Source organism: Oncorhynchus tshawytscha, linkage group LG30 (genome assembly GCF_018296145.1).
Source record: "Oncorhynchus tshawytscha isolate Ot180627B linkage group LG30, Otsh_v2.0, whole genome shotgun sequence".
NCBI lineage: Eukaryota > Metazoa > Chordata > Actinopteri > Salmoniformes > Salmonidae > Oncorhynchus > Oncorhynchus tshawytscha.
Window position 1 is genome coordinate 38763216 of NC_056458.1, and position 25443 is coordinate 38788658.

The following is a 25443-nucleotide window of genomic DNA, read 5'->3' on the forward strand; positions in this document are numbered from 1 at the left end:
ACCTCAGAAAATAAATTGTAGACCTCAACAAGTCCGGTTCATCCTTGGGAGCAATTTCCAAACGCCTTAAGGTACCACATTTATCTGTACAAACAATAGTACGCAAGTATAAACACCATGGGACGAGTATTATATCGACATAACCTGAAAGGCCGCTCAGCAAGGAAGAAGCCACTGCTCCAAACCGCCATAAAAAAAGCCAGACTACGGTTTGCAACTGCCCATGGGGACAAAGATAGTACTTTTTGGAGAAATGTCCTCTGGTCTGATGAAATAAAAATAGAACTGTTTAGCCATAATGACCATCGTTATGTTTGGAGGAAAAAGGGGGAGGCTTGCAAGCCGAAGAACACCATCCCAACCGTGAAGCACAGGGGTGGTAGCATCATGTTGTGGGGGTGCTTTGCTGCAGGAGCGACTGGTGCACTTCACAAAATAAATGGCATCACGAGGCAGGAAAATTAAGTGGATATATTGAAGCAACATCTCAAGACATCAGTCAGGAAGTTAAAACTTGGTCGCAAATGGGTCTTCCAAATGGACAATGACCCCAAGCATGTTTCCAAAGTTGTGGCAAAATGGCTAAAGGATAGCTAAGTCAAGGTATTGGAGTGGCCATCACAAAGCCCTGACCTCAATCCTATTGAAAATTTGTGGGCAGAACTGAAAAAGCTTGTGCGAGCAAGGAGGCCAACTAACCTGACTCAGCTACACCAGCTCTGTGAGGAGGAATGGGCCAAAATTCATCCCACTTAGTGTGGGAAGCTTGTGGAAGGCTACCCGAAACGTTTGACCCAAGATAAACAATTTAAAGGCAATGCTACCAAATACAATGCTACGCATTGGGAATGTGATGAAAGAAATAAAAGCTGAAATAAATAATTCTCTTTACTATTATTCTGACATTTCACATTCTTAAAATAAAGTGGTGATCCTAACTGACCTAAAGACAGGGAAGTTTTACTCTGTCCCTCCCAAGTCAGTTAAGAACAAATTCTTATTTTCAATGACAGCCTAGAAACAGTGGGTTAACTGCCTGTTCAGGGGCAGAACGACATATTTGTACCTTGTCAGCTCAGGGGTTTGAACTTAAAACCTTTCAGTTACTAGTCCAATGCTCTAACCACTAGACTACCCTGCCACCCCATGTATGTATGTATGAGTGTATATATATAATTTTTTTCTGCTTTTAATTTCCAACATTTTGGTAAGCTATTTGTTACTAAACTTGTCTATAATTATGCAGCTAATGCAGCTAATCTTCTGTCATTATATGTTGCCCCAGAAGACTAAATAAACCCTTGCTCACCAGAATAATGTCATAAATCGCTAGAATGAATGCTTCAATCTAATTAAAGTTCTTTGGGATCTCTGCTTCTTTCAAGGAGCAAAGACGTTTAAGGACCATGGAGAAAATGCAATAACCAAAAAAAACAGATAATATTTTCTGTGCAAAATTTCCAAATGGCATCATTCTGACCTGTTGTAAGGAAATAGGAATCAGTGAAAACAACCCAACATGTTTCTGATAAAATTTCAGTTTGGCATGGATGCACATTTTATCTGGTGGAAATACTATCAGCTTTTATGATGCTGATAAAGATAGCACCTCTACAGATGATATCTAATTCTTTCAAGATGCTGAAAGAAAGAAAGAATATTTCTCCACTAACGTTATTGTTCTCAAGTCAAAATGTAGCCTATATTTGGTGTATCATGTTACTGCAAAAAATGCTTAATTCTGCAGGAGTTCATATTAGGATATGTCAGAGATTATGGTCCTACAGTCAGTGTCCAGATTTCAGTTTCCATTTAACCCATCTGAACAGTCGGCAACCGTTCCCTTGAAGTGCCATAGGCCTATTTTAAGTCCCCGTCATGTGACTGTCAAATTTGTATAGTACCTCACTATCATCACACATAACATAGTCGGCACTGCTATCATCCTCTTTTATCACAAACATTCCTTTTCTGTCCCTCCCTTCTCTTTATTTTCAACTCTCCATTTCACAGCTTTTGTCTTATTGAATTAAACTCCGACATTGTCCTTTTTCTGTGGATCGAAGGTAACTTGTTTTCCATGTGTTTGACACTATTCCATTCCTTCCTTTCCAACCATTATTATGAGCTGTCCTCCCCTCAGCAGCCTCCACTGGCACACACACTTTTTAACTCTGCATTGTTGGGAAAGGGCTCATAGGTAAGTATTTCATGGTAACATGTACACCCTTGTATTTGGTGCAAATTTGTGACAAATAAAATTTGATTTGAGAAAAATGACTTAGTTGTGACTGTTGTTCACACCTGTATCTGCCCTCTTATTGGCTAGAATGGTCCCACCTGATCTGGCCTGCATTCAATCATTAAGGACATGTATTTCCATTCTTAGAGCGGTCACTCGGCTATCTTGTCAATATACTAGATAATCTTTGATTTCTCTCAAAAATAGAGTTTGACCCCTCAATTCCATGGTGAACTGTTGAAGAGTTGATTTACGTTCAGAAACAATACTGTGGTTCATAAAGTAGAAAATAATGAAAATACAATATACTCATCAAAAAGTGGAGTTTGACGTATCCATAAATAAGGATAGTATTTGACAACAACCCTTTTTCAAAGGGTAAGTAGTTCAGGAGACAACATATCTTTAAATTCAGATTTAAATGATATATTAATTACATTCACATTTGAGTAATTTAGCAGACACTCTTATCCAGAGCCATTTATTCATCCCAAGTAAGTGTTTATAAGGAAATAACCTAACCTGCGCAAGAACCCTAAGCTTGGCAACACTTAATTTGAGTCTACTTTCAAATAATCTTTCTATAAACATTATAGTGTAGTTCATTTAATGCTTAATTAAATAAACATGCATGCGTAAGGGCTATTGCTCATGATTAGTAGATGATTACAGGCTCTTGTAATTAATATTAACATATAGACCTATTTACTAGTGTATAAGGCCTAATGTCAATATAATGAGTATGGAAACAGTCTACTAGTTTGTATGCAATTTATAGTTAGATGGATTATATGCAACAGTGTTGCATTTTCCTTTATGGTTTTCATTCAAAATTGATCAATAGGCTTGTTGCTTGTAGGCATACAGGCTGTAGCTGCATGCACAAAACTGACCTCAAAATCGGAATCAGTTCTTTGTTACCTAATTCTTAACTTCATTACTGAGTGGTCAGCGAATTAATCATGAATAACTAAATGACCTAAAAGATTGGCACTTTACAGGTCTAAAATGCGAACTAGGCCGAGTGAAGCAGGACTTCCGGTTGGAATGTATTGAGTTTCCAGAAAGATGTAGAACTTTAGTGCTTTAGAAAAAAAACTGGACTGTGTAAACGTGCAGCTGGGCATGTATTATATTACCGTAATTACCTTCAGTCCAGACAGCAGTATGAATGTTGGTTGCATCTGTAGCCTAGTCTATATCTCAAAATGTATTTTCTCTTCCAAGACGTGTCGAACGGCTCGAACCAACTCATTATTTACATAACATTCCAGTTAAACTGGCTTCAGACATGTGCTGGAAAGTAGCCTACAAGAAGGAATTTTGACCATTCCACAGATGGCGTCATTTTGTGCGTGTGTAGGTGTGCTACCTTTTTATAATGTATAATTTTGGTAATAAGGACCTTCCTTCCATTAAGTGCGCCATGGTATCCACAGCCCTTCTATGACGGTTTGTCATCAGTAGCCAACTATACGAGTCTGATTTAATGCTAATACCACCGGTGGGGTTGAAGTGTCCCAGAATGAAGTGCGCATTTTGTAGGAGGTCTTTGACCCTCTCTACGGATGAGAGGAGGTTCTGTACGTGGCAGGGGTAACGTCTCTGCTCGTCACACTACCGTTCTCCTGGCTGCAGGATATTATGGTCGCATTATCATCGTGGATTATAAAAAGAACAAGAGTCCCCCTGCAAAGACATGTTAAACTTTGTAATATCACAATTGTTTTGCACTCTAGTGTAGTACAACTGTTTTTCACAGCATTGAAAACACCTTTAAAAAATTAAAAGGATAAATTGACGTATTTAAAAATATATATTGTAGTATTTATGTTGAAAGCTATTCTTTAATTTATATATATTTTTAAATACACTTTTAATAAAATACAAATATAAGGTATTTGAATTACTCAATAGAGTCTAAATTTAAATGGGTCTCTTGTGATGCGTAACGGCGTTAATACAGAGTACTGGTGATTCCTTAATCCACCCACTCCATTCCCTTCAATACACAGTATACGAGATGCTTATTGGCTTGTAAAGAGATAACTATTCTACCTGCCTCAGCTAAAGTAGGGTGGGAAATACTCAGTAGGGTCTCTACTAACCAAATAGTTATTTTTGGAGGGGGACTGTGTCATACATACCCAGCAGCACTTCGTTCTCCACCACCCCTGTGGCCATTGATTAAAAAAGCCCTCATAAAAATGTATACAAATTCAACATAATCTGAATGAGTTGCACTGTTTAGAAATGAGGGCGTTTTATTTTGAAGGTGTCATTACCACATAAAACTGACGTCATCATTTGTGCTGCTGGCAGAATACTCGTGCTAATCACCTACCCCGGGCGGTCTTGAATATATGTTCTGATGCGGTTAAAGGTGTAGGATAGTCTTGCAAGGGAAAGAAACGGTAAGATTTCATATACATTTTCATGTTCCAAATGCATACTGTCATGATATCTTACTTGATCTAATATGTAATATCCACACAGAGGCACGCATCATGTTATTACTTTAACATGCTGTGTATGGTTGTCAATAACAACTGCCCCGTTTTATGGGACATTCTTGATGCTAAACTTGGGATTTCTGCCGAATTCTTTAATGAAATCGTGAATTGCTCGCTTTTGCGCATTTGTTTGCTTTTTCGTGCCTTGTTGGCAACTGTAGCATAATGCAGCAAAAATGTAACATGACTTGCAGAGAAAGTTTTAAAAGTTTTAGCCAATATTGCCGAATGCCATTATAACTTCAGGTTTTTGAGGGGTAGGTAAGCTATAGGTATTTATAACATTACATATACATTCACCTTTCTCTCAACATTAAAAAAAATAGAGCGATTTCAGAACAATTTACATTCACTAGACCCAGAAGTGTTCCAGTGACGGGGATTTCTAGAAAAGTCGGTGTCTTGGCTGACGTCACTGGCATTGTAACGGCGTGAAGTAGCAAGAAGATGTGATTTCCAGACGTTGAGACAGCCGGTCTGGGTTGTTTTTGTTCTTATGCTGGGGAGTGTTATTGGATACTTTACTTTACTTTGATCCGTGAATCAAATATACACATAACTAATTTATCTGTTTAACAGGGAAACAATAGAAAGATCAGCAATAGGCTAAGTAGCCTAGTTATAACGGTACTACAATGCATATTTGATATTGCCATAGGTGGAACCTCTTACTTTCAGTACATCTTTGTGCATTCTGGCTGCAGATATGGCAAGCAGCCATGCAGGTTACAGAACTGAGAAAACTAAGAAGCAAGCATCCCAAAACAATCAGTTTGAGAAATAAGAAATAAGAAAATGTCTACACATTTTCAGACTGAATTTAACCATTTCTGCTCTATTATCCATCAGACTCAGTAAAGTCGTCATTGATGTTATTTACTCCTCTATAGCCCTACTGTCAGAGAGAACTGCTCAAATAAGACAAAGGAACAAAGTCATCATTCCCCAGAAACAAATTCGATTTAATTGGGGGAAGAAACTTGCAAAGGACATTTCTTATTTTCAATGTCATTATCTGTGTACAGAGACTCTGCTACAATGTAAGTTTACATCTCAATATTCTGTTTAAAGAACATCATTACTTGTGGGAGCGTGTGAGTCTGTGTGCGTGTGCGTACGTCTGTGTGTGGTGTAAGTGTTTGCGAATGTTACTGCAATATAACACTGGAATTATTTGATCCCATATGTGTACACAGCCAGGAGGGAGCTTGGTGTTAGATCAAGTTTGTGTAATGAGTGCCTGCACCTCTTGAGTCAAACTGTATAAACAGATATCCAGATAAATGCCAAAATAGAGGTGAGCTAGCAGTGACATCGTGAGGCTGAATGCTGAACAGTGTTGATTGGATGCTTTGCAGTTCATTGTGGAGCTCACATCAAAGGTTGCTCAGGCTGACAAACAACAAACAGTTGCAGTAAGACCTGGACTTTATTGAGGATCTTGATCACTTAGCCCTGACCTTGTGTCAACTCTGGACCCTTATCAAACTTACTGGATCTCAGCTCATCATACATATTGGAGGGGTCACTTGCTAGCCAATACTGCTCTGGAATAGTTCAGAGTTCTATTCTTGAACACATCTCCTTCTTTCAACTCAAGTAACACAGAGAAAACATTTTTTACTAGTGTGCTGCCGAGATGGAAGGGAGTGAGCGGGTTGGCCTCCTGTTCCCTCTAAGCTTTGCGGGGGCGTGCAGCTCCCTGGAGACTGCCGCCCAGAAGAATTATCAGAGAAGCACAATATTCAACTTTTCCCCCAGTAACACTGTAGGTAACAGTGTAGGTAACACTGTCAACATTTGCTTTACTGTGGGAATTGTAATCGAATCAATGCAATTTGAGCCACTTTCAATGCAACGTGCCCGAAACAACTATGCAAGACTTAGTATGCAAAACGCATCGGAGTAGGTTTCTATTGCATTGACAGGCACCGACTCAGGCTTGTACTCGACACAGACCGGTGCACCATAACCAATCAGAGCTGCAGCACGCCTATATGCAAATATAGATCTGTGCCATTCACTTTGAACCGGACTGTGTTAACAGTATGAGCGGTCGTGAGTAGATGTGCTTGAGGCTTCTAAACAGCTTCTACCCCCAAGCCATAAGACTCCTGAACAGCTAATCAAATGGCATCCCAGACCTGTTGTATTCGGCGCATGTGACAAATCAAATTTGATTTGATTAGAGATCAAAGCGAGAGCTGCATGTAGCAATGTGTGCACATTTGTTCATATCCTTTGCTAGTTTGTGAGTAATTAGCCCAGTTATAGATAATTTGCAGTCAGCAATGGGGGAGTGATTGCTTCTTACAAGAACACAAAACGTGTACATTTCTAGACAACTTTGAAAGGCAAGTGGGGTAAAGAGCATTTTTTAGTCTTAAAGGGGGAGTGTTGAGTTTTGAGACAGGTTTGAATAAGCTAAGTAGCCAATAGGCAGGGTTGCATGATTTGTCTGATTCTCTGTAATAATGGTATGGGAAGTGTATAAACAGCCCTGCATGTTTTTTTCAGTCTCATGGGATGTAGAACTACATTGAACACCACACATTGGCTGCTGCTTTAGGCTGAATGATTGAACAGCTATTTCCATGTTAAGGGATGCATTTTCTCCATTGTTTTTGATGGTAGGCCACTCTGGTAGGTCTACATTATCATCATCCACAGCAATCTACTTGACCACTGTCTGAAACAGTAAAGGGGGTACAGCCTCAGTTTTCACAGTAAACGCACAGAATTTTCACAACGTTGAAGTTTGCACTCAGCAGACCTGAAATTTGCTCAGCGCCCCAAAAAATTAGAGGGAAATTTTACTCCTGAGGTGAAAGGTGTTGTGGGATGAATGTTTTAGCAGTGTGTTGTGAGTAATGAGTTAATGTTAGGAAATGACAGATATCTGGAAAGGTGAAGTCTGAGGCTTGGGTGGGTTGTCTCAGCATGTTCTCAGCCTGGCGAGGGTGTGTGTGTTTATGCTTGATCAGGTCATTTATCCAGATTAACTAGAGCATATCTATTTTTACACAGCAACAGTTTCACTGTGAGTTCATCCCAGCCTCTGGTCAATGTTAAGCAAAAATAAATATAATGTACAATCAGTCAGTAGCTAGATTGGTAAATAAATTAGAGCCATACCGATGTTTTTTGGGGGGTCCGATACCAATTCCGTTATTTGGGGGGGACAAAACTTACCCATGCCGATATTTTTTCATTATTTATTTTATTTAACCTTTATTTAACTAGGCAAGTCAGTTAAGAACAAATTCTTATTTACAATGACCTTATACCCCGGCCAAACCTGGACGACGCTGGGCCAATTGTGCTCCATTCTATGGGACTCCCAATCACAGCCGGATGTGATACAACCTATATCACAGATATACAGTGCTTTTGGAAAATATTCAGACCCCTTGACTTTCCACATTTTGTTACGTTACAGCCTTATTCTAAAATGTATGAAATTGTTTTTTCCCCTCATAAATCTACACACAATACCCCATAATGTCAAAGCACAACAGGTTTTTAGAAATGTTTGCTAGTAAAAAAATAATAAACAGAAATATCACAGTTACATAAGTATTCAGAGGCTTTACTCAGTACTTTGTTGCACCTTTGGCATTGATTACAGCATCAAGTCTTCTTGGGTATGATGCTACAAGCTTGGCACACTGGTATTTGGTGAGTTTCTCCCATTCTTCTCTGCAGATCCTCTCAAGCTCTGTCAGGTTGAACGGGGAGCGTTGGTGCACAGCCATTTTCAGGTCTCTCCAGAGATGTTCGATTGGGTTCAAGTCCGGGCTCTTTCGGCCAATTAAGGACAATTCAGAGACTTTTCCCGAAGCCACTTCTGCGTTGTCTTGGCTGAGTGCTTAGGGTCGTTGTCCTGTTGGAAGGTGAACCTTCACCCCAGTCTGAGCACTCTGGAGCAAGTTTCCATCAAGGTTCTCTCTGTAATTTGCTTCGTTCATCTTTGCCTCGATCCTGACTAGTCTTCTAGTCCCTGCTACTGAAAAACATCCCCACAGCATGATGCTGCCACCACTATGTTTCATTGTAGGGATGGTGCCAGGTTTCCTCCAGACGTCCTTGGTATTCAGGCTAAGAGCTCAATCTTAAGAATTTGTTCTTAACTGACTTGCCTAGTTAAATAAAGGTTAAATATTATTTTAATTTTTTTTAAATCGTGGTTTCGTCAGAACAGAGAATCTTGTTTCTCATGGTCTGAGAGTCTTTAGGTGCTTTTTGGCAAACCCCAAGTGGGCTGTAATGTGCCTTTTACTGAGGAGTGGCTTCCGACTGGCCACTCTACCATACAGGCCTGATTGGTCGAGTGCTGCAGAGATGGTTGTCCTTCTGGAAGGTTCTCCCATCTCAGAGGAACTCTAGAGCTCTGTCAGAGTGACCATCAGGGTCGTTGTCACCTCTCTGACCAAGGACCTTCTCCCCCGATTGCTCAATTTGGCTGGGCGGCTAGCCCTGGGAAGAGTTTAGGAGGTTCCAAACATCTTCGATTTAAGAATGATGGAGGCCACTGTGTTCTTGTGGACCTTCAATGCTGCAGAAACGTTTTGGTACCCTTCCCAGATCTGTGCTTCAACACAACCCTGTCGACCTCATGGCTTGGTTTTTGCTCTGACATGCTCTGTCAACTGTGGGACCTTATATATATATATATCAGGATAAGGTAAGACCCAGATGCAGACCGTGTCGAAGTAACAATGTTTATTACAGCAATAGAGGCAACCGTACAGGACGGCAGGCAGGCTCAGGGTCAGGTCAGGCAGAGGTCGAAAATCCACATAGGGGCAAAGGTACAGGACGGCAGGCAGGCTCAGGGTCAAATTATTTCCAAAATTTGGAAAGTCAAGGGGGTCAATAATTTGATGAGTCCAATAATAATTTGTGTGTAGGTAGTGCTTTAGCTAGAAACCATCTCTGCTCCTCCTCCTCTCCCTCTGCTCATAACATCACACAAATGATTATGTAGGTAGTAGGTAGTGCTTTAGCTAGAAACCATCTCTGCTCCTCCTCCTCTCCCTCTGCTCATAACATCACACAAATTATTATTGGACTCATCATCTGCAAAGACTCAAGGGATTGGTATAATTTTGATGAAAACAATGAATTGCAAAGTGATGGCATATACTGTACGTATAAATCTATCAATTCTGCCCTCCCTTTTCAGTGTTTCACTTTTAAAAGTATAGCATAGTAATAAACAATTGGAAGCATAATGTAGAACTAGTCACAAATATTTAAGAATTTGAAATCCGTTGTCATAGCTTTCACGTTTCAATCAAAACTAGACACAAACAGTTATTGATTAAGCTAGTTTTTTCCCCACTCCATAGAACACCTTTAGCATGCTTCAGATTCATGAGCTCTGTTTTGACAATTAGATATCACACTGTATTTTACTAGACGTTGTTGGTGGTGGTAATCCCAAATTCGAGCTGGATTAAGGAGAAGAAAGGGGTCCAGACAGTTTGGAGTGGGCTGTGATTTATTAGACAAACTGTCAGTAAACAGTCATAACAGGAATTATATGGTGAAGCAGCTGGAGAGAGTTCAGAAACACTCTGCACAATGCTGCTTCACACCCTGTATAACCTCACTGTAAACTCTCTCTCTCTCTCTGAAGTATGTCTTTTGTGTGTCTATGTTAACAGTCTTTGGGGATTTATATAGGAGAGAGAAAGTGGAAAATGTTGTTTTGTCTTTGGTCGAATGAGTACTTCTTTCAACCAAGTAATTCCTCTGTATTTGTGAGCCAGACAGGTTTTTGGGATTCTTAATCATTAGGGAAGCAAATGAAGCAGCAGTCTAGTACACTCTGCCTGTCCCCTAACCCCATGACCCCATGAACCCAAGTTCCAGACATACTGTAGTTGGTTACCAGACCTTTTAGCAGTCTTCTACTCCAAAGCTCCACTAGCTTCCCTCTGATGTGTTTTAGGAGGCGAGGAGAGCGTATATGATGAGTCAAGGGAAATTCTTTTGAGATTCACTCTATTAGTCATCCTTTCTCATCGGGCACGTGACGGGCCAGCCCCAATGAAGGCCCTTGGTTTTGCAGCCATTTTAGACTCAGATGACAAGACGCCAGACAGCACAGGGCCTACCAAGTAACAACTGGCCAGTAATGGCTCACATATTAGGAAAAGGCCTGTTGGAAACTATTAACACACAGCATTATTGCACAGACAACTTTCAAATAATGGAAACATTGCCAGTTAAACCATCTTTCTCATATTGCATCTCTGAAAGCCTAATGTAATTTGTTGTGTGGATAATGAAAAGGATATGCCTGATTGACTAACTGACATGCCTTTCTTAATCACCCCTGAGGGGATACATAACGTTGAATTGAATTGAATGACTGACGTGATTGTGTGACGTCATTGCAGGTCTTGTCTACCAGTACAATGAGAAAATACCCGTCCCTCCTCTCCCTGGCTCTGGTCTGCTGCTGCTGTAGCATACAGGCTGAAGTCTTCACCTCTATAGGTAAGCCTATATGTACTGTATACCTATACCATTATGCCTGTACCACTACAAATCTATAAGTAGGCCTATAGCATTACGCCTCTGTAGTGTATGCCTGTACCACTACAAATCTATAAGTAGGCCTATAGCATTACGCCTCTGTAGTGTATGCCTGTACCACTACAAATCTATAAGTAGGCCTATAGCATTACGCCTCTGTAGTGTATGCCTGTACCACTACAAATCTATAAGTAGGCCTATAGCATTACGCCTCTGTAGTGTATGCCTGTACCACTACAAATCTATAAGTAGGCCTATAGCATTACGCCTCTGTAGTGTATGCCTGTACCACTACAAATCTATAAGTAGGCCTATAGCATTACCCTTATATGTATGACATAACATTGGGTTTTGTGTGTAGAAAAGTATTGAGTGGGCTGCCTAAATGTTTTTTTCTGACCACCTAAGTCCAAACAATAAAATCAAATGATAATACAACTTTTTCAGTGTAAACTTAAACAACTTAAACCAGATATAAAGTATGCAAAAAAAATTATGGTCCTATATAGTATTTAAATAAAGAATCTTTGAGAACTAACAATCACCAAATTAAAGCTAGACCGTCAGGGAGAATCTAAAATGCCAAAGATGATGCATTCAGGAGTATTTTGTCATGGCATGGGACCCACATTGATTTTGTTATAATGTTTGAGTCACTCAGATACCATAAGAACATGGCATAAGTCAATAAAATAATTATCTCAATCACCTTTTCTAAGTCTCTGAACTCTTCTCACATCTGACCCGCATAAAAGCAGCATAAAAGCAGCAAAGCTATCAACGGAAGGAAACTCCTGCATCAGACAAAGCTTAGGAGAGTTTACATTGTTTAAAGCAGCCTTATTAACAGATTTTCTCAATACAACAAATATTAGTAACTAAGCAAGTAGAAGTTGTTCTTATTCAGTCCAATTTCTGAAATAACATTTTTAACTTAATTTCACTCCAAGGGGCACCAGCAGCCTGTATAATGTTAGTTGAAGTAGTAATTGACTTTACTTTGCTTAGTTTGGCAGCCATTAGACTAAGATACAAATGTGCCGTGAAGCTGTTTCACTGTCCTCCTGGCAACCGCATTGAGCTCACTCCTAACTGTCCAGCGTTGCTATGGAATTGTTTTCTGCATACATCGGCATCCACACCCCCTTACCTCAAAGACACATGGGTATTTATAATGCGGTGTGGTTGGACACATAATACTACACAATCTCAGCAGAGGAGGCTACGTGTTGAGCATTTTTTTTGTTTTCACTTACTAAAGTCTGTGTCGGAAACTGTTCAGAAAATAGCTTAAATATTTCACGGACCATTAAACCGAAGCACATTCTGCATCCGCTTTCTTTCAGGAAATGATGATCATGGGAAATGACTCGACCTGGTTGCCTAACACGTTTATAACATAGGTGTACAGTAGTCTGTTATAACACAAAAGATTCAGGATATTGAATGAGTCATCTTCAGTTTTCAACTTCACAGAATTGTTTTTTTCCTTAAACCTTCTATTAGGTCAAATGACAGACCTGATATACACAGAGAAGGAGTTGGTTCAGTCCTTGAAAGAATACATCAAAGCAGAGGAATCCAAACTAGATGCTGTGAAAAGGTGAACACTACAATCTGTAACCATAGAATCTGTAACCATAGAATCTGTAACCATAGAATCTGTAACCATAGAATCCTTTTAGCCTTTTTTTCCCAATGATGTTCATTTGCCAGAATATGCCTAACTGACAGATGGAATGGGTCAGTTTGTGAGATGATCAATGATCGGATTGTAGCACGACTGGAGATACTTTTCTACTAGCCTGAACCTGACTCTTTCCCTCCATGTGCTGTAGCTGGGCCAACAAGCTGGACGTGCTGACGCGTGCCTCCACCTTAGACCCGGAGGGCTACCTGGCCCACCCCGTCAACGCCTACAAGCTGATGAAGAGGCTCAACACGGAGTGGTCCGAGCTGGAGAGCCTGGTGCTGCAGGACCCTTCAGACGGTACGATAGGGATGGAGGGAGGGAGTGGTTACAGCTTCTATATAGCTTCTCTCTGTGTGGGTGTGTGGAGGCTTGTGGAGAAAGGGGTGTGGGGCCAATTGTGATCCATCATGCTCCAACCCCACATCTGCAGAGTAGAGTGGAGCTGAGAGAGAACACTGGCTGTGCAGCTGTAACTGTATCTGTTTACATTGGTCACGTCTTCAGTGTGTGTGTGTGCGTGTGTGTAATTGTCTTCTGTCTTACTTATATGTTTGTCTTTGCATGCTGTATGCACAGCCATGCAACCAAGCATAAATGTGGACCCACCAACTTGGTGTTGTCAGATGTCTGGAAGGAGGCTCAATGGAAGGTCCAGTGTATTTGTTGATATTAGGGCTGGATCGTAACACACTCTGTGTGTTTGTTATCTAGCCATCACTAGAGGCAACAAAAATACCTGTAGATACCGTTATTATATCAGCTAGTCTCCCTTAGCCTATACGTCAGTGGTTCTCAAACCTCTCCTCAGTGACCCCAAGCCGTTCCATGTATTTGATATATTCCAGAGCTAGCACACCTGATTCATCTTGTCAACTAATCAGCAAACCCTTGATTAGGTGTATCAGGTGAGTCAACAAAATATTGAAATGTCTTGGGTTCCCTGAGGAGAGGTTTGAGAACCACTGCTATACATGACTAGAATCACAGTTTACATTCTCTAGTTATCTGAACCTCACACACTAGATCACATATTATATCATTGCACACCAGGCAGCTCCACTGCAGATGTTCTGTGCTTGGTGTCTTTGACTATTTGTATGCATCCCAAATAGCACCTTATTATTGCTGAGCGATTAGTGCTGCTTGAGGTCGGTTCGGTTTCATTTCAAATTTACTTAAAATTATTACTATTTTTGATTTCAGTAATTTTTTTAGACAGTAAATGCACTATGCGTTATGTGGGGGGAATGCTCTAACAACACAGAATACAACAATTATAAAAGTCCCATGATGCTAGTGACTGCCCATTACTGCTTATCACTTATTTACCATAATTTCTTCATATGACTTTACTTTAATAAAATATTTGTTTTATTTAATGACTTTATTCCAAGTCATCATCTCATCTCTATAGAGCTGCTGCCTATGCTGTCTGACAAAATACAATTTTTAGTAATTTTTGAAAGTAAATAAGGCATACTTTTATGATCGCTGAATAGCAACTATCAATCACTTAGATCATATATTTTCAGGTAGAGATACCTCGCGAAGCAACTGCCCAATTGCAAAATCCCTCTCGCACATTCTCTCTTCTCTCCGTCTCCGTGTCTGCTCCACACAGAACGGACAAGTAAGCGGGCATGCAAAGGATTATGGTCATTGTAGTTAATTGTCGTGTTTTTTGCTCTAAACTATGTAGAATATTGGCCTGTTTGAAACTACAACTCCCTACTACATCGCACAGTTCAGGCTTGATCTGATTTATTTCTACAGAAACTTTGTATCGAGCTCACAGTCAATTTGTTATTTATGTGCCCTGGTCAATTTGTTATTTATGTGCCCTGGTCAATTTGTTATTTATGTGCCCTGGTCAATTTGTTATTTATGTGCCCTGGTCAAAAGTAGTCCACTGTAAAATGAATAGAGTGGTACTTGGGACAAAGCTTTCTATGACTCACAAGATTTGAATCATTTTAAACCGTTTCACCCTGTGTATGTATCACTGTGGTCCCTCAGGGTTTATCTCCAACATGACAGTACACAGGCAGTACTTCCCTGACCAGGAGGATGAGAAAGGTGCTGCCAAGGCACTGATGCGTCTCCAGGACACGTACAAACTGGACTCTGAGAGTTTCGCCAGGGGCAAACTGCCAGGTAAAGAAGGAGTGTTGTTATTCTCTCTCTGACTCACTGCAGACACAGATAAAATCACTCAAACGCTGCCAAGGAAGATTCTAGAAGTCTCCATATGTGTTATCACAGTGCGTGAGCTGAGCGTATCTCAACCTGGCCCTTCCAGAACGCTTCGAACAAGCTAAGTGCTACTGCAGAGTGGTTTCTATTTCTTCCAGACAGATGTCTAACCTCTCCAGAAATGCAAGCTAAAACAGAACAGCCTTGACACCAAGAGCAGATGCTTTGGCCACACATTCACTGTGTATATTTGTTTTACGACAAATGTGCATCCTTTCTTAGTATTCTACCCCACTAAGTCTGACAACTCTGTCAGAAAAAGGATAAAAAGCAAAGTGTTTTGATATGCCCCTCTTATTGTTGCAATAGCAACATAATCTACAGTATCACAGCACCATTATGGATTTATGGAGCAATTTTATGGAGTAAACCTCATAAACAGTTCATTAACTGGATATAGATAGTCTTATTCATGGAAGTTGTAATGAAGTGCTAAGAACAGAATGGTACATCAATACTATATTGTACTACACTATACTAAGGGTGGCAACATTTCCCCAAATTCCAATACTTTGCAGAAATCCTGTTTGGAGGATTCACGGATTTCCTGCTAATTCCCTCCTGATTCCAGGAATCTTCCAACTGGGAATTCTGGAAAACCTGGTAATTTTGGGAAAGTTACTGTAATTTTGCAACCCTAACTATACTACACTATAACTGCAGGGATGCACCACAACGCCATCCTGACAGTGGATGACTGTTACGATATGGGGAAGACGGCGTACAACGAGGCAGACTACTACCACGCGGTGCTGTGGATGCAGCAGGCCCTCAGGCAGATGGATGCAGAGGAGGAGCACGTGGTGTCCAAGGCCGATGTCCTGGACTATCTCAGCTACTCCGTCTACCAGATGGGAGACCTGCCCCGCGCCATCGAGTTGACACGCCGCCTAGTGGCCATCGGTAGGACACACACGCGACATACCACTGAAACATCTTCAGAACTTGTTTAATATCCAGGAGCTTATTTTTAGGGGTGTTTGAGAACACGAGAGACATCTTTCTCTCTCACTCTCTCAATCTCAACCTCTTATACTCTCACTATCTCAATCTCTTATTATCTTACTCTCTCTCACACAATGTCACTATCTCTATCTCTTATACTCTCACTCTCTCTCACATATTCTCACTATCTCAATCTCTTATACTCTCACTCTCTGTTACAATTTCTCACTATCTCAATTACTTATACTCTCACTCTCCCTCACACATTCTCACTATCTCAATCTCTTATACTCTCACTCTCTCACACAGATTCCTCACATAATCTAATATTCTCATGCATTCTCACATAATCACCATCTCACCAACTCTCATATACATCTTCCATAGTTCCAGGGTGTAACCAAGAGAGTGGTCATGGTTTACTATTTTGAACTGCATCAGTGATGTTGTGTGCTGAAGGCTGCAATTATGGCGATCTGGTTGCCTTGATTGAATGTGAAGTTAAATGGACCAAACCCGAAGGCGAACAGCTAGGAAAATCTACCAGCGCTGCCATATTTACCAAGGAAAGAATCAGATTTAAAAGAGTAACATTAGCTACTGTAGTTAGCTAGAATAACATATTGCCGGGTAGTTTTCCCTAGTTTTGGTATGTTTTTGTGTGTTTGTGGCAGGAAAAGGGCAGAATAAGTGGCTGGAAAAGTGCTACTTTTAACCCTTTAAAGCGTTTGAAGTATATTAAGGGAAATACAGTACTAGGGAGTTGTCAGTAGATTGTTTTTGTCAAGGTAACTGTAACTGACCTAACTAAAATACAGTGCATTCGGAAAGTGTTCAGACCCTTTCACTTTACAGCCTTATTCTAAAATTGATTAAATAATTTTTTCCCTCATTAATCTACACACAATACTGTATGGGGTGCGTACTGGCGGCAGAGAAGTCAGGCACAGGAGAGCAAAAATTGATTTCCAACGGCGCAGTTTAATAAACAAAACCACCATAAACAGAACCATAAATCAATTGGTAAACAAAACCCATTACACACGAGCATAATGTGCACAAGCACTACAATAAACAATTCCCGACAAGGACATGGGTGGAACAGAGCGTTAAATTCACAACATGTAATGATGGAATTGAAACCAGGTGTGTGGGAAGACAAGACAAAACAAATGGAAAATGAAAGGTGGATCAACGATGGCTAGAAGACCGGTAACGTCGACCGCCGAACGCCACCCGAACAAGGAGAGGGACCGACTTCAGCGGAAGTCGTGACAAATACCCCATAATGACAAATCAAAAACAGTTTTTTTTAAATGTTTGCAAAAAACCCAGAAATACCTTATTTGCATAAGTATTCAGACGCTTTTCTATGAGACTCGATATTGAGCTCAGGATGATCCTGTTTCCATTGATAATCCTTGAGATGTTTCTACAACTTGATTGGAGTCCACCTATTCAATTGATTGGACATGATTTGGAAAGACACACAACTGTCTATGTAAGGTCCCACAGTTAAAAGTGCATGTCAGAGCAAAAACCAAGTCGAAGAAATTGTCCGTAGAGCTCCGAGAATGGATTGTGTCGAGGCACAGATCTGGGGAAGGGTACCAAAACATTTCTGCAGTATTGAAGGTCCCCAAGAACACAGTGGCCTCCATCATTCTTAAATGGAAGAAGTTTGAAACCACTAAGATTCTTCCTAGAGCTAGCCGCCTGGCCAAAATGACCAATTGGGGGAGAAGGGCCTTGATCAGGGAGGTGACCAAGAACCCAATGATCACTCTGACAGAGCTCCAGAGTTCCTCTGTGGAGATTGGAGAACCTTCGAGAGGAACAACCCTCTCTGCAGCACTCCACCAATCAGGCCTATATGGTAGAGTTGCCAGACGGAAGCCACTCCTCAGTAAAAGGCACATGACAGCCCGCAAAAGGCACCTAAAGGACTCTCAGACCATGAGAAACAAGATCCTCTGGTCTGATGAAACCAAGATTGAAGTCTTTGGCCTGAATGCCAAGTGTCATGTCTGGAGGAAACCTGGCACCATCCCTATGGTGAAACATGGTGGTGGCAGCATCATGCTGTGGGGATGTTTTTCAGTGACAGGGACTAGGAGACTAGTAAGGAAAGATGAATGGAGTAAAGTACAGAGAGATCCTTGATATAAACCCATTCCAGAGTGCTCAGGACCTCAGACTGGGGGGTGAAGTTTAATCTTCCAACAGGACAACGACCCTAAGCGCATAGCCAAGACAAGTACTGAGTAAAGGGTCTTTACTGTGTAAAGGGTCTGAATACTTAAGTAAATGTGATATTTCTGTTTTTTTGCTTTGTCATTATGGTGTATTGATGAGGAAAAAACTATTCAATTAATTTTAGAATAAGGCTGTAATGTAACAAAATGTGGAAAAAGTCTAGGGGTCTGAATACTTTACGAATGCACTTTAACTGAATGCAATGTTGCCATATAATCCCTAGTCTTGCCTCTCATCTCATAACACATAATGGCAATTATGAAATAACTGCAGTTGACTGACTCTAAAGACCACAAGAGGGCATCTTATTTCAGACATTCAATGTAAGTGTTTCTATCCTTGAAAATAAAATTTAAAAAATCCATGTTTTAGTAGCATGTAGAGAGAGACAGTTGTTATTCACTCAAACCAGTGATGAGAGTTACACATTGTCGAATTGTGCAATCACACAATTAATTAATGCTGATTCTAATATATTTCCCTCATATTCCCCATGTCCTGTTAGTCTGCGTAACTGCATGACCCGTGGTGTCCTTACAGACTCTAGCCACCAGAGGGCAGGAGGAAACCTGCGTTACTTTGAGAAGCTGCTGTCCAAGCAGCTGAACGAGCTGAACCAGGAGGGCCAGGAGCCAGCCACCGAGGAGCCCATCCAGCTGGGGACCTACAAGAGACCCAAAGACTACCTGCCTGAAAGGGAGATCTACGAGGCCCTGTGCAGGGGAGAGGGAGTCAAAATGGTAAGAGACTGATTGTGTAAGACTCTTCTATGACAGTTGATTAGGGGTAATGGCCAAAAGTTAGATTTACAATCTGTATGGCTATGCCTCGATAATGTCAATCTAGAGAGAGGCCCATGATGAATAAACTGTCCGAGTGGTGACATGAATGAGGGATTAGTGCTTAATTTGAGCTGGATCCTGCCGGACTGTTTTGTTCCGGAACCCATTTTCCAGGACCCGGTACCTCTCGTGGTATGAAAAATTATTTTCACTATGTGCAATGTACAAATTTCCAAAAAAGCAATCAGGGTTAATTCAATTTGCCTCCTCTTTAATTATCCTGTCCCCTAAAAAACATAATGTGAAAACATACCTGATATTCTAAGAATTGATTCGTGTTGGGCCGGCCCGGGTTTATGGTTTGAGCAACATTAAAGCCTATAGACCAACGCGTGACCGTTGCTGTGGTAAGAGAAGCTTGCGCCTGTATCTCTCACAGAACTGGAATGAGATTCCCTTTCTATGATATCTCTGCTCTGATAGACATGAGCCTGCAACATTCATCTCTCCACCTTTGCATCTTCATCAACCCTTAGTAAACCTGTGATTGACTAGATACAATGCTATTTCACAGTGCTGATGTAAAAACGTATGTGTTATGGCTTTACACCCCATGCTATAATGTGGATAAAGAGTTACTTGTCTAACAGAACACAGAGGGTGTTCTTTAATGGAAGCCTCTCAAATATAATCCAGTTAGAATCAAGAATTCCCCAGGGTAGCTGTTTAGGCCCCTTGCTTTTTAAAATTTGTACTAATGACATGCCACTAACTTTAAAGCCAGAGTGTCTATGTATGCAGATGACTCAACGCCATACACATCAGTTACTACAGCAACTGAAATGACTGCAACACTCAACAAAGAGCTGCAGTTAGTTTCAGAGTGGGTGGCAAGGAATAAGTTAGCCCTAAATATTTCTAAAACTAAAAGTATTGTATTTGGAACAAAACACTCACTAAACCCTAAACCTCAACTAAATCTCGTAATAAATCATGTGGAAATTGAGCAAGCTGAGATGGGGAGAAGTGTCACGGATTTCCTCCTCTTCATCTGAAGAGGAGAGGCGAAACGGATCAGAGGACCAATATGCGGCGTGGTAAGTGTCCATGGTAAATCTTTAATAAAGAAAGTACTGACACTGCATACAAAACAATAAACAAATGACGACCGTGAAGCTACAACATAGACAATCACCCACAAACAAACAGTGCAACCCAGGCTACCTAAGTATGATTCTCAATCAGAGACAACTAATGACACCTGCCTCTGATTGAGAACCATACTAGGCCGAAACATAGAAATAACCAAATTATAGAAAAACAAACATAGACTGCCCACCCAACTCACGCCCTGACCATACTAAATAAATACAAAACAAAGGAAATAAAGGTCAGAACGTGACAGTACCCCCCCCCCAAAGGTGCGGACTCCGGCCGCAAAACCTTGACCTATAGGGGAGGGTCTGGGTGGGCGTCTGTCCGCGGTGGCGGCCCTGGCGCGGGACGCGGACCCCACCTCACCATTGTCTTAGTCCGCCTTATTGTCCGCCTCCGTGGCTCTCTCACCATGGCCACCCTTCTCAATGACCCCACTGGACAGAGGTGGGGCAGCTCCTCGGGACAGAGGTGGGGCAGCTGCTCGGGACAGAGGTGGGGCAGCTGCTCGGGACAGAGGTGGGGCAGCTGCTCGGGACAGAGGGGGGCAGCTGCTCTGGACAGAGGGGCAGAAGCTCTGGACAGAGGGGCAGAAGCTCTGGACAGAGGGGCAGAAGCTCTGGCGCCTCTGGGCTGAGGGGCTCTGGCGCCTCTGGGCTGAGGGGCTCTGGGCTGAGGGGCTCTGGCGCCTCTGGGCTGAGGGGCTCTGGCGCCTCAGACTCCGGCAGCAGCGCCGGACAGGCGGGAGACTCCGGCAGCAGCGCCGGACAGGCGGGAGACTCCGGCAGCAGCGCCGGACAGGCGGGAGACTCCGGCCGCAGCGCCGGACAGGCGGGAGACTCCGGCCGCAGCGCCGGACAGGCGGGAGGCTCCGGCAGCGGCGCCGGACAGGCGGGAGGCTCCGGACAGGCGGGAGGCTCCGGCAGCGGCGCCGGACAGGCGGGAGGCTCCGGACGGAGGCGGGCGGCGCCGGACAGGCGGGAGGCTCCGGCAGCGGCGCCGGACAGGCGGGAGGCTCCGGACAGGCGGGAGGCTCCGGCAGCGGCGCCGGACAGGCGGGACCACCTGCAGGGAGGAGACGGAGAGACAGCCTGGTGCGTGGGGCTGCCACAGGAACCACCAGGCTGGGGAGACCTTCAGGAGGCTTGGTGTTAAAAGGAGGCAACTGAAGGACCGGGCTGTGGGGGAGCACTGGAGCTCTGGTGCGCAACCTTGGCACCACTTCCCCAGGCTGGACAACTACTCTAGCCCGGACCCTCCAGAGTGCAGGCACAGGTTGAACCGGGCTGTGGATAAGCACGGGAGATCTAGTGCTCACTACACGCATCTCTCCCCTAGGCTCCACTCCCACATTTGCCCGGCACGAGCGGAGCGCAGGCAGAGGACGCACTGCACCCTCCCAGCACCCCGGAGACACAGCACGCAGAGCCGGCGCAGCATAACCTGGACCAAAACTGCGTACCGGCGACCAGACCCGCTGAGCAGGCACCATACGCCCTGGCTCAATGCCCACACTCACATGGCACTTTCGGGGGGCTGCCCTATAGCGCACCGGGCTATGGGCACGCACTGGCGACACCGTGCGCTTAACCGCATAACACGATGCCTGACCAGTAATGCGCTGCTTATAATAAGCACGAGGAGTGAGCTCAGGTCTGCTACCTGGCTTAGTACCACACCTCGTCTGCCCCCCCCAAAAATGTTTGGGGGCTGCCTCTCGTACCTGTCGCACTGCCGTGCTGCCTCCTCATATCGCCGCCGCTCAGCTTTCGCTGCCTCCAGCTCTGATTTCGGACGGCGATGTTTCCCAGCCTGTGCCCAGGGTCCCTCTCCGTTCAGTATCTCCTCCCATGTCCAGGAGTCCTGTGATGCTGGCCGCTGTTGTTGCTGCTGCTGCTGCTGTCGTCGCTGCTGTTTACCACGCCGCTTGGTCCGAATTGGGTGGGTGATTCTGTCACGGATTTCCTCCTCTTCATCTGAAGAGGAGAGGCGAAACGGATCAGAGGACCAATATGCGGCGTGGTAAGTGTCCATGGTAAATCTTTAATAAAGAAAGTACTGACACTGCATACAAAACAATAAACAAATGACGACCGTGAAGCTACAACATAGACAATCACCCACAAACAAACAGTGCAACCCAGGCTACCTAAGTATGATTCTCAATCAGAGACAACTAATGACACCTGCCTCTGATTGAGAACCATACTAGGCCGAAACATAGAAATAACCAAATTATAGAAAAACAAACATAGACTGCCCACCCAACTCACGCCCTGACCATACTAAATAAATACAAAACAAAGGAAATAAAGGTCAGAACGTGACAAGAAGTCTGTCTATAATAAAGCGATGCTCTGCCTTCTTAACAACACCATCAACAAGGCAGGTCCTACAGGCCCTAGTTTCTACCTTCTTAACAACACTATCAACAAGGCAGGTCCTACAGGCCCTAGTTTTGTCACACCTTGGCTACTGTTCAGTCGTGTGGTCAGGTGCCACAAAAAAAGGACTTAGAAAAATTGCAATTGTCACAGAACAGGGCAGCACAGCTGGACCTTGGATGTACACAGAGAGCTAATATTAATAATATGCATGTCAATCTCTCCTGGCTGAAAGTGAAGTAGGGATTGACTTCATCACTACTTTTATTTATGAGAGGTATTGACATGTTGAATGCACCGAGCTGTCTGTCTAAACTACTGGCACACAGCTCTGACACCCATGCATACCCCAAAAGACATGCCACCAGAGATCTCTTTACAGTCCCCAAGTCCAGAACAGACTATGGGAGGCGCACAGTACTACATAGAGCCATGACTACATGGAACTCTATTCCACATCAAATAATTCATGCCAGCAGTAAAATTAGATTTAAAAAACAGATTAAAAAAACACCTTCTGGAACAGCGGGGACTGTGATGCAACACACATATTGGCACAGACACATGCACACACACACACACACACACACACACACACACACACACACACACACACTATACATAGACATGAATTTAGTACTGTAGATATGTGGTCCAGTAGGGGCCCGAGGGCACACAGTGTGTTGTGAAATCTGTAAATGTATTGTAATATTTTGTAAAATTGTATAAACTGCCTTCATTTTGCTGGACCCCAGGAAGAGTAACTGTTGCTTTGGCAACAGCTAATGGGAACCATAATAAATGCAAATACAAGTAGAAACATACAGTGCCTTGAAAAAGTATTCATCCCTCTTGGCGTTTTTCCTATTTTGTTGCATTACAACCTGTAATTTAAATTGATTTTTTTTAGGATTTGATGTAATGGACATACACAAAATAGTCCAAATTGGTGAAGTGGAATTTAAAAAATAACTTGTTTTAAAAAATTCTAAACGGAATAGTGGTGCGTGCATATGTATTTACCCACTTTCCTATGAAGCCCCCAAATAAGATCTGGTGCAACCAATTACTGTCAGAAGTCACATAATTAGTTAAATAAAGTCCACCTGTGTACAATCTAAGTGTCACATGATCTGTCACATGATCTCAGTATATATACACCTGTTCTGAAAGGCCCCAGAGTCTGCAACACCACTAAGCAAGGGGCCCCACCAAGCAAGCGGCACCATGAAGACCAAGGAGCTCTCCAAACAGGTCAGGGACAAAGTTGTGGAGAAATACAGATCAGAGTTGGGTTATAAAAAAGATCAGAAACTTTGAACATCCCACAGAGCACCATTAAATCCATGATTAAAAATGGAAAGAATATGGCACCACAACAAACCTGTCAAGAGAGGGCCGCACACCAAAACTCACAGACCAAGCAAGGAGGGCATTAATCAGAGAGGAAACAAAGAGACCAAAGATAACCCTGAAGGAGCTGCTAAGCTCCATAGCGGAGATTGGAGTATCTGTCCATAGGACCACTTTATGCCGTACACTCCACAGAGCTGGGCTTTACAGAAGAGTGGCCAGAAAAAAGCCATTGCTTAAAGAAAAAAATAAGCAAACGCATTTGGATGTTTGCCAAAAGGCATGTGGCAGACTTCCCAAACATATGACCATCTGGTCAGATGAGACTAAAATGAAGCTTTTTGGCCATCAAGGAAACGCTACGTCTGGCACAAACCCAACACCTCTCATCACCCCGAGAATACAATCCCCACAGTGAAGCATGGTAGTGGAAACATCATGCTGTCGGGATGTTTTTCATCGGCAGGGACTGGGAAACTGGTCAGAATTGAAGGAATGATGGAAGGCGCTAAATACAGGGAAATTCTTGAGGGAAACCTGTTTCAGTCTTCCAGAGATTTGAGACTGGGAAGGAGGTTCACCTTCCAGCAGGACATTGATCCTAAGCATACTGCTAAAGCAACACTCGCGTGGTTTAAGGGGACACATTTAAATGTCTTGGAATGACCTAGTCAACGCCCAGACCTCAATCCAATTGAGAATCTATGGTATGACTTAAAGATTGCTGTACACCAGCGGAACCAATCCAACTTGAAGGAGCTGGAGCAGTTATGCCTTGAAGAATGGGAAAAAATTCCAGTGGCTAGATGTGCCAAGCTTATAGAGACATACCCCAAGAGGCTTGCAGCTGTAATTGCTGCAAAATGTGGCTCTACAAAGTATTGACTTTGAGGGGGTGAATAGTTATGCACACTCAAGTTTTCTGTTTTTTTGTCTTATATCTTGTTTGTATCACAATAAAAAATATTTTGCATCTTCAAAGTGGTAGGCATGTTGTGTAAATCAAATGATACAAACCCCCCAAAAATCAATTTTAATTCCAGGTTGTAAGGCAACAAAGTAGGAAAAATGCCAAGGGGGATGAATACTTTCACAAGCCACTGTAGTTGCTGGAGTCAGTGGTGTAAAAAGTACCCAATTGTCATACTTGTAAAAGTTTAGATCCCTTCATAGAAAATGACTCAAGTAAAAGTGAGTCAACCAGTAAAATACTACTTTAGTAAAAGTCTAAAAGTATTTGGTTTTAAATATACTTAAGTGTCAAAAGTAAATGTAATTGCTAAAATATACTTAAGTATCAAAAGTAAAAGTATAAATCATT

General features: G+C 42.5%; 1 protein-coding gene across 5 annotated transcripts in view; it reads left to right on the forward strand.

Moving 5' to 3' along the window:
• The window catches only part of LOC112228326 (prolyl 4-hydroxylase subunit alpha-2), a 75103-nt gene that overhangs the window by 40026 nt on the left and 9634 nt on the right, over positions 1 to 25443 (forward strand). For 2 of the 5 annotated variants that reach the window (XM_024393545.2, XM_024393543.2), the window contains exons 1-7: positions 4553 to 4656; positions 11163 to 11262; positions 12808 to 12904; positions 13140 to 13291; positions 15011 to 15148; positions 15911 to 16150; positions 18989 to 19188. In XM_024393545.2, the coding sequence (XP_024249313.1) occupies positions 11181 to 11262; positions 12808 to 12904; positions 13140 to 13291; positions 15011 to 15148; positions 15911 to 16150; positions 18989 to 19188 (909 nt within the window). In that variant the 5' untranslated portion in view covers positions 4553 to 4656; positions 11163 to 11180. Of the gene's footprint in view, positions 1 to 4551; positions 4657 to 11162; positions 11263 to 12807; positions 12905 to 13139; positions 13292 to 15010; positions 15149 to 15910; positions 16151 to 18988; positions 19189 to 25443 lie in introns of those variants that run through there. The other 3 variants (XR_006080433.1, XM_024393544.2, XM_024393548.1) reach the window with 3 other exon arrangements.